This window comes from Chiroxiphia lanceolata, unplaced genomic scaffold, assembly GCF_009829145.1.
Source record: "Chiroxiphia lanceolata isolate bChiLan1 unplaced genomic scaffold, bChiLan1.pri scaffold_62_arrow_ctg1, whole genome shotgun sequence".
In the NCBI taxonomy this organism is placed as follows: Eukaryota; Metazoa; Chordata; class Aves; order Passeriformes; family Pipridae; genus Chiroxiphia; species Chiroxiphia lanceolata.
Window position 1 is genome coordinate 150,323 of NW_022476529.1, and position 8,993 is coordinate 159,315.

Here is an 8,993-nt window from a genome sequence, read left to right on the forward strand (position 1 = left end):
GCTCCTTTCCCGTTCCAAGCCGAGGGGCGGCGGCGCAGGATCCCAGTGAGGATGAAGAGGAGGAGGAGGAAGATGAGGAGGAGGAGGACGAGGAGGGATCTCGGGAGTGAAGCAGGTGCCAGAAGCCAAGTGCAGCCCCGGGAAGGGGCAATTCTGGGGACAGGGGCTGTCCCAGGAGGGGGATGTTTTTAGGGACAGGGGGATGTTTTTAGGGACAGGGGGTGTCCCAGAAGGGGATGTTTTTAGGGACAGGGGTGTCCCAAGAGGGGCTGTTTTTAGGGACAGGGGGATGTTTTTAGGGACAGGGGGTGTCCCAGAAGGGGGATGTTTTTAGGGACAGGGGGATGTTTTTAGGGACAGGGGTGTCCCAGAAGGGGGATGTTTTTAGGGACAGGGGTGTCCCAAGAGGGGCTGTTTTTAGGGACAGGGGGATGTTTTTAGGGACAGGGGTGTCCCAGCAGGGGCTGTTTTTAGGGACAGGAGGATGTTTTTAGGGACCGGGGGGTCCCAGGAGGGGCTGTTTTTCCGGGGGGGGTCTCTCCCATCCCATCCCATCCCATCCCCTCCCCATCCCATCCCATCGGTGTCAGGTGCAGATCTTGATGCGGGTGCCCTTGGCCAGGATGCGGAAGAAGGGGAAGACCCTCTCCCTGCAGCAGATGTGGAAGGTGTGGATGTGGCTCATGCTCTCGGCGTTGTAGAAGCAGAGCTGCCCCCGCTCGTAGTCCAGGTAGACGCCGAAGCGCCGCGGCTGCTCCCCCGGCGCCAGCGCCGTCTGCTCCGTGGCCGTCAGCGCCTGGTACTTCTTGCCCGTGGTGCCCACGGCCCAGATCTCCCTCTTCGGGGGTCCCCCGGAGCCCCCTTTGTGGCGGGGCCGGGCGCTCTCCCGCGCCGCCCCCACGGCCCAGCCCCGGCGCCCGCCCACCTCCACCTCCCAGTAGTGGCGGCCGGCGCTGAAGCCGGGGGCTCCCAGCACGCAGAGGTCGCCGCCGTCCCCCCGGCCCGGCCCCCCGGGCGGGTTCCGGGCTCCCGAAGTGCCCCCGGGGGGGTCCTGGCGCCGCTCGCTCAGCCGGACGCTGCGCCGGTCCAGGGACAGGCTGAGCCGAGGGTGGGCAGTGGCCGGGTCCAGGGTCACGTCGGCTGCGGGGAGGGAAGGGGGGACACAAAGGGAAGGGTTGGGGGGGCTCAGGGACCCCCTTGGGAACTGGGTTGGGGGGGGACAGGGGGGTTGGGGGGGCTCAGGGACCCCGTTGGGAACTGGGTTGGGGGGAGATAGGGGGATTGGGGGGCTCAGGGACCCCGTTGGGAACTGGTTTGGGGGGAGATAGGGGGATTGGGGGGCTCAGGGACCCCGCTGGGAGCTGGTTTGGGGGGGACAGGGGGATTGGGGGGCTCAGGGACCCCATTGGGAGCTGGTTTGGGGGAGGACAGGGGGGGATTGGGGGGCTCAGGGACCCCATTGGGAGCCAGTTTGGGGGGGTCCCTGAGCTCAAAGTGTCACTCAGGGACCCCCTTGGGAACCAGTTGGGGGGGGACAGGGAGGTTGGGGGGGCTCAGGGACCCCATTGGGAGCTGGTTTGGGGGTCCCTGAGCTCAAAGTGCTCACCTGCAGAGCCCCGAGCCCTTAAACCCCCCTGTTGTCACTCCCTTGGACTCCCATTTCCAGCCTTTTAACCCCAAATTTTCACCCCTTTAACCCCTTATTTTCACTCCCTCAGCCTCCCATTTCCAGCTTTATAACCCCAAATTTTCACCCCTTTTAACCCTCAATTTCCAGCCTTTTAACCCCAAACTTTCACCCCTTTTAACCCTCAATTTCCACCCTTTTAACCCTCAGTTTCCATCCTTTTAACCCCAAATTTTCACCCCTTTAACTCCCCTGTTGTCACTCCCTCAGACTCCCGTTTCCACCCTTTTAACCCCAAATTTTCACCCCTTTTAACCCCCAATTTCCACCCCTTTAACCCCAAATTTTCACCCCTTTTAACCCCCAATTTCCACCCCTTTAACCCCAATTCCCAGCCCTTTCTCCCCCACCTTGGGGCACTTTGCTGAAGACCTTTTCCATCTTCCTCATCACCACGTCCTGCAGGAAACAATTCCGGAATTTCTTCCCCACGTCCACGGGCACCATCTCGAGCTCCTGGAATTTGATGTTCTCACACCTGGAAAAGGGGGAAAAAGGGGGAAAAATTAGGATTTGGCTGTTTGGGGAGGGAGATGATGAGACCTGGGGGGGGCTCCCAGGCCCCTTCCCAGCCTTCCCCAACCATCCCAAAATTCCATCTGTGGAATTTCCCCTTAGGAATTCCCGGCTGGAAAAGCCCCCCCCGGGGTGGGTTTTCCCCCCTCATCCCCAAATTCCAAGGAGATTCCAGTGGGAAGGACTGACCTGATGAAGGTGCTTTTGATGTCCTGGGTGGGAAATGGGGAGAGAAAAGAGAGGAAAAGGTTCAGGAGGAATCGGAGCCTGAGCAGCTGGAGCTGCTCCCAGTGTTCCCAGTACACCTTGAGCCCCCAATCCCAGTGTTCCCAGTACACCTTGAGCCCACAATCCCAGTGTTCCCAGTGCTCCCAGTACACCTTGAGCCCCCAATCCCAGTGTTCCCAGTGCTCCCAGCCCACCTTGAGCAGCTGGAATCCCCAATCCCAGTGCTCCCAGTACACCTTGGGCCTGTCCTGTCCCCCAATCCCAGTGCTCCCAGTCCACCTTGAGTCTGTCCTGCCCCCCCAGTCCCAGTGTTCCCAGTACAGCTCGAGCAGCTGGAGCCTCCAGTCCCAGTTCTCCCAGTGTTCCCAGTACACCTTGAGCCTGTCCTGCCCCCCCCAGTCCCAGTGTTCCCAGTGCTCCCAGTACACCCTGAGCAGCTGGAGCCCCCAATCCCAGTATTCCCAGTGCTCCCAGCCCACTTTGAGCAGCTGGAGCCCCCAATCCCAGTACTCCCAGTATTCCCACCTTGAACCTGTCCTGTCACCCCAATCCCAGTGCTCCCAGTATTCCCGGTGCTCCCAGTACTCCCAGCATTCCCACCTTGAGCAGCTGGAGCCCGTCCTGCCTGGCAGCAGCCTCAGCCTCCCTGAGAGCCACTGTCCTCTCCTCCAGTATTCCCAGTGCTCCCAGCCCACCTCGAGCCCCCAGTCCCAGTTCTCCCAGTATTCCCAGTGCTCCCAGTGTTCCCAGCATTCCCAGTGTTCCCAGTGCTCCCACCTTGAGCAGCTGGAGCCCGTCCTGCCTGGCAGCAGCCTCAGCCTCCCCAATGAGCCTCCTCAGGACCAGGGTCCTCTCCTCCAGCATTCCCAGTGCTCCCAGCCCACCTCCAGCCCCCAATCCCAGTATTCCCAGTTCTCCCAGTTCTCCCAGTACTCCCAGTGCTCCCACCTTGAGCAGCTGGAGCCCGTCCTGCCTGGCAGCAGCCTCAGCCTCCCCGATGAGCCTCCTGAGAGCCGCCGTCCTCTCCTCCAGCACGCCCAGGTTCCGTCTCTGCCGCCCCAGCAGGGCCTCGTGGCGCTCCCGGAGCTGCCGCAGCAGCTGCACCTGCTCCCCCGCCAGGAACCGGTGCAGCACCTCGAAATCCCCCTCCAGCTCCTGCACCTCAGCCTGCATCTGATCCTGGGGGAATTACAGGGGTTGGGAATGCTGGGAATGATGAGAAAAGCAGGATCGGCAACACTGGGAATGCTGGGATTGGGAATGCTGGGAATGCTGGGACTGGACTGGGAACACTGGGAAAAGCAGGACCTCGAAATCCCCCTCCAGCTCCTGCACCTCGGCCTGCATCTGATCCTGGGGGAATATGGGATTGGGAATGGTGGGAATGATGGAAAAGCAGGGCCTCGAAATCCCCCTCCAGCTCCTGCACCTCCAACTGCATCTGATCCTGGGGGAATTACAGGGTTGGGAATGATGGGAATGATGGGATTGGACTGGGAATGATGGGAAAGCAGGGCCTTGAAATCCCCCTCCAGCTCCTGCACCTCCAACTGCATCTGATCCTGGGGGAATACAGGGGTGGGAATGGTGGGATTGGACTGGGAATGCTGGGATTGGGCTGGGAACACTGGGAAAAGCAGGGCCTCGAAATCCCCCTCCAGCTCCTGCACCTCCAACTGCATCTGATCCTGGGGGAATTACAGGGTTGGGAATGATGGGAATGGTGGGAATGCTGGGATTGGGAATGCTGGGAATGCTGGGACTGGACTGGGAACACTGGGAAAAGCAGGACCTCGAAATCCCCCTCCAGCTCCTGCACCTCAGCCTGCATCTGATCCTGGGGGAATTACAGGGGTGGGAATGGTGGGAATGATGGGATTAGACTGGGAATGATGGAAAAGCAGGGCCTTGAAATCCCCCTCCAGCTCCTGCACCTCAGCCTGCATCTGATCCTGGGGGAATTACAGGGGTGGGAATGGTGGGAATGATGGGATTAGACTGGGAATGATGGAAAAGCAGGGCCTCGAAATCCCCCTCCAGCTCCTGCACCTCCAACTGCATCTGATCCTGGGGGAATACAGGGGTGGGAATGATGGGAATGATGGGATTGGACTGGGAATGATGGAAAAGCAGGGCCTTGAAATCCCCCTCCAGCTCCTGCACCTCTAACTGCATCTGATCCTGAGGGAATACAGGGATGGGAATGGTGGGAATGGGCTGGGAACGCTGGGATTGGGCTGGGAATGCTGGGAAAAGCAGGGCTGACAACGCTGGGAATGCTGGGATAAGGGCTGGGAAAAGCAGGGCCTCGAAATCTCCTCCAGCTCCTGCACCTGCTCCTGGGGGAGCACAGGGATAAGAGCTGGGAAAAGCAGGATTGGGAACGCTGGGATGGGCTGGGAATGCTGGGAAAAGCAGGGCTGACAACGCTGGGAATGCTGGGGATAAGGGCTGGGAAAAGCAGGGCCTCGAAATCCTCCTCCAGCTCCTGCACCTGCTCCTGGGGGAGCACAGGGATAAGAGCTGGGAAAAGCAGGATTGGGAACGCTGGGATTGGGCTGGGAATGCCGGGATAAGGGCCGGGAATGCCGGGCTGGGGCCCCAGCTGACCTTGAGCAGGGAGATTTTCTCCTCCTCGCTGGATTTCTGCCTCAGCACCGTCTCCAGCTGCTTCCTCAGGGGCTCCAGGTGGCTCTGGAGTTTGTTCTGGGGGGGGGAAAAGGGGGGGGAGCAGCTCAGCTGAGCCCCCCAAAGCCCCCCAAAACAACCCAGGACCCCTCTTGAGTCCCTCAAACTTCCCCCAATCCCCCTCCCAAAAAAAACTCACCCCCAGACCCCCCCAAGCCCTTCCACCTTCCAGTCCTGCACCACCTCCTCGACCCACCCACGGCACCCACCGTGCCCCATTTGGATCCTTCACCCCCCAAAAACCTCCTGAGCACCCCCCCCAAACCTTCCCACACCCACCTGTAGCACCCACCGTGCCCCACCCACGTCCTTCACCCCCCAAGACCCCCCAGAAACCCCCTGAGCCCCCTCCCAAACCCACCCATGGCACCCACTGTGCCCCACCCAGGTCCTTCACCCCCCCAGACCCCCCAAAAACACCCTGAGCCCCCCCCCCCTTGCAGTCCTGCACCACCTCCTCGAGGGGCACAACCCACCCATGCCCACCCACGGCACTCCCCTGGCTCTGTCACCCCCCAAACCCCCTCTCAACCCTCCCAAAAACCCCCTGAGCCCCCCCCAAACCCACCCACAGCACCCACCGTGCCCCACCCAGGTCCTTCACCCCCCAGACCCCGCAAAAAACCCCCCCAAAAACCCCCTGAGCCCCCCCCCCAAGCTCTTCCACCTTCCAGTCCTGCACCACCTCCTCGAGGGGCACAACCCACCCATGGCACCCACCGTGCCCTACCCGGCTCTGTCACCCCCCAAACCCCCTCTCAACCCTCCCAAAAACCCCCCGAGCCCCCCCTAAGACCCCCCCCCCCACCTTGCAGTCCTGCACCACCTCCTCGAGGGGCACAACCACCCACGGCACCCCCCTGGCTCTGTCACCCCCCCAAACCCCCTCTCAACCCCCCCAAAACCCTCTGAGCCCCCCCCAAGACCCCCCCGAGCCCCCCCACCTTGCAGTCCTGCACCACCTCCTCGAGGGGCACGACCCACCCATGCCCACCCACGGCACCCCCCTGGCTCTGTCACCCCCCAAACCCCCTCTCAACCCTCCCAAAAACCCCCCGAGCCCCCCCTAAGACCCCTCCCACCTTGCAGTCCTGCACCACCTCGTCGAGGGGCACGACGCTGTGGTGCTTGTGCCCGCGGGCCTCCCTGCACACCACGCAGATCGCCGCCTCGTCCACCTCGCAGAACAGCTTCAGCGGCTCCTGGTGCTTCTGGCACAGCTCGGGGGGCACCCCGGGCGCGACCCCCGGGGCCGGCAGAGGGGCCGGGGCGCGCTGCGGGCGCGGGTGGAGCTGGCGGATGATGGTGACCATGTTGGCGAGCTGCCGGTTGGGGCGGAAGCTGCGCTGCCCGAAGCTCTGCCGGCACTGCGGGCACGTGAAAGCGCCCGGCGCTCGCCGCGGGGGCCGCCCCTCGCCCCGCTGCTGCTCCTCCTCTTCCTCCTCCTCTTCTTCCTCTTCCTCCTCCTCCTCCACGTCCTCCTCCATCACGTCCTCGTAGTCCTCGTCGCCGAAGTAGAGCCCCCCGCCCCGCGCCCCCTCGCTCCAGGCGGCCGCTTCTTCCTCCTCCTCGTCCTCCTCCTCCTCGTCCTCCTCCTCCTCCTCGGGGTCTTCCCAGAGCTCCGCGTCCTCCTCCTCCTCTTCCTCCCACATCTCGTCGTCCTCCTCCTCCTCCTCCACGCCGCCGCCTTCCTCCTCCTCGTCCTGCTCCACGTCCAGCTCGTCCTCCTCCTCCTCCTCCAGCTCTTCCTCCTCCTCCTCCTCCTCGGTGGCGGCCGCGGGGGCTCCCGCCGGGGGTCCCGGGGGTGGGTTTTCGGCCCCGGGCCGGGCCCAGAGGCGGGAGATGCAGGCGCGGCAGAAGTTGTGGCCGCAGCCGATGGAAACGGGCTCCGAGAAATAGTCGAGGCAAATGGCGCAAATCGCCTCCTCCTGCAGCGTCTCCACCGGGTCGGGCCGAGGGGCCGCGGGGCCGCCCAGCGCCGGGGGGGCCGCCATGGCGGGGGGACCCTTCCTCTGCCTCCTCCTCCTCCTCCTGCGGGGGCTGCGGGACCCCCCCGGGGCTCCCACCGATCACCCGGGGCTCCTCACTGATCCCTCCGAGGCTCCCACCGATCCCCTGGGGGTCCTCACTGACCCCCCCGGGGGTTCCTTAATGACCCTCCGGGGGTCCCAACGACCCCCCCGGGGCTCCCACCGATCCCCCGGGGCTCCTCACTGATCCCTCCGAGGCTCCCACCGATCCCCTGGGGGTCCTCACTGACCCCCCCGGGGGTTCCTTAATGACCCTCCGGGGGTCCCACCGACCCCCCCGGGGCTCCCACCGACCCCCCGGGGGTCCTCACTGACCCCCCCCGGGGTCCTAACGACCCTCCCGGGGCTCCCACCGATCCCCCGGGACTCCTCACTGACCCCCCCCGAGGCTCCCACCGATCCCCCGGGGCTCCTCACCGACCCCTCGGGGGTCCCTGGACACGGCCGGGGGTTTCTCGGTGACCCTTCCCGGGGCTACTTAACGACCCTTCGGGGGTCCCGAGACCCTCACGGGGCTCCTGCGACCACCCGGGGGTTCTCACTGACACCCCCCCCCGGGGGTTCCTTAATGACCCTTCGGGGCTCCCACCGATCCCTGGGGGCTCCTCGCTGACCCTCCAGGGGTCCCACCGACCCCTCCCGGGGCTTCTGCGACCACCCCGGGACTCCTCACCGACCCTCCCCGGGGCTCCTCACTGACACTTCGGGGGCTCCTACGATCACCCGGGGCTCCACTCTGACCCCCTGGGGGTCCCAACGACCCCCCCCGGGCCCCTCCCACCCCCCCGGGCCGGGCCCCTGTTTAGGCCTCACCGCCCTCAGAGCTGCCCGCGCCGCCCCCGCCGGGCGTCCCCCGCGCCGTGTGGGCGGCGGGCGGTGCCGGAGGAGCCGCGGAGCCCCCGCCGTGCCCCCGCCGTGTCCCCCCGGCCCCGGTTCGGGCCCCACTCGGTCCCGAAGCGGCGGCAGCTCCGCCACCTCCGGGAAGCGCCGCGGCACTTCCGCCTTCCGCCACCTGACCGGAACTGGCGCGCGTTGCCGAGCAACGGGAGGGGCGCAATCTGTCCGAGCGACTCGTTGCTCTCGGAGGACCGGAGGGGAGCTGCCCGAGCCGGGGGAGGCGTGGTCTCCCCGAAGCCCACCCCTTAGGGCGTGGCTCACCGGGCAGCGCCCCCGACCCCCACCCCCGTGACCGCGGGTTCGAGCCCCGCCCTGGGCGGGCCCGCGGTGTTTTGCCCCGAAATCTGTGGTTTTTTTGGAGTTTTTCCCCGAATTCCTCCGCCCGGCGCGGCCGCGGGGGGGGGTGGAGGGCGGAGGGGGCCCCTCAGCGGTGAGCGGAGCGCGGCCGTAGCGCGGCGGGGCGGGGAGCGCGGCACGGCGTTTCTGTAGTGTAGTGGTTATCACGTTCGCCTCACACGCGAAAGGTCCCCGGTTCGAAACCGGGCAGAAACAGCGACTCATTTTGGGGTCTCTTTCCCTCCTTTCTCCTTTTCCCAGAATCATCCAGGTTGGAAAAGACCTCTGAGATCACCGAGCCCAACCTCCCCCCCTCCCTTCCCATCCCCTCCCAGCCCCAAATTTTCCCTTTATTTCACTTTTCCAGCCCCACTTTTTCCCTTTTTTCCCCCCCCCCCCACTTTTCCAGCCCCAATCTCGTGGGATTTCCCCCCCCCAGCCGCTGCTCCAGGCCCGGCCCCGCCCCAGTTCCACCAGTTCAAGCTCTATCTGCGTCCTCCATCTGGAACTGGGACGGGAAAGGGGAGAGAAGGAGGAGGAGGTGAAGAGCAAGGGCAGGAGGTGAGGAGGAAGAAGAAGAAGAGAGGAAGAAGAGGTGACAAGAAAACAAG

At 64.6% G+C, this 8,993-nt stretch overlaps 1 protein-coding gene and 1 non-coding gene across 2 annotated transcripts; one reads left to right on the plus strand and one right to left on the minus strand.

Annotated features, from left to right (window-relative positions):
• Positions 1 to 584: 584 nt before the first annotated feature.
• On the minus strand, positions 585 to 8,124 carry TRIM41 (tripartite motif containing 41). The gene is made up of 6 exons (XM_032677497.1): positions 6,202 to 8,124; positions 5,042 to 5,137; positions 3,380 to 3,610; positions 2,393 to 2,415; positions 2,038 to 2,165; positions 585 to 1,140 (listed from the first exon to the last, which is right to left on the minus strand). Exons 1-6 carry the CDS (start codon positions 7,111 to 7,113, stop codon positions 587 to 589), a joined length of 1,944 nt encoding a protein of 647 aa, XP_032533388.1. The 5' UTR covers positions 7,114 to 8,124; the 3' UTR covers positions 585 to 586.
• A 401-nt stretch (positions 8,125 to 8,525) lies between these two features.
• On the plus strand, positions 8,526 to 8,598 carry TRNAV-CAC. The gene has a single exon. It is a non-coding gene; the product is annotated as a tRNA-Val (tRNA).
• Positions 8,599 to 8,993: the final 395 nt, after the last annotated feature.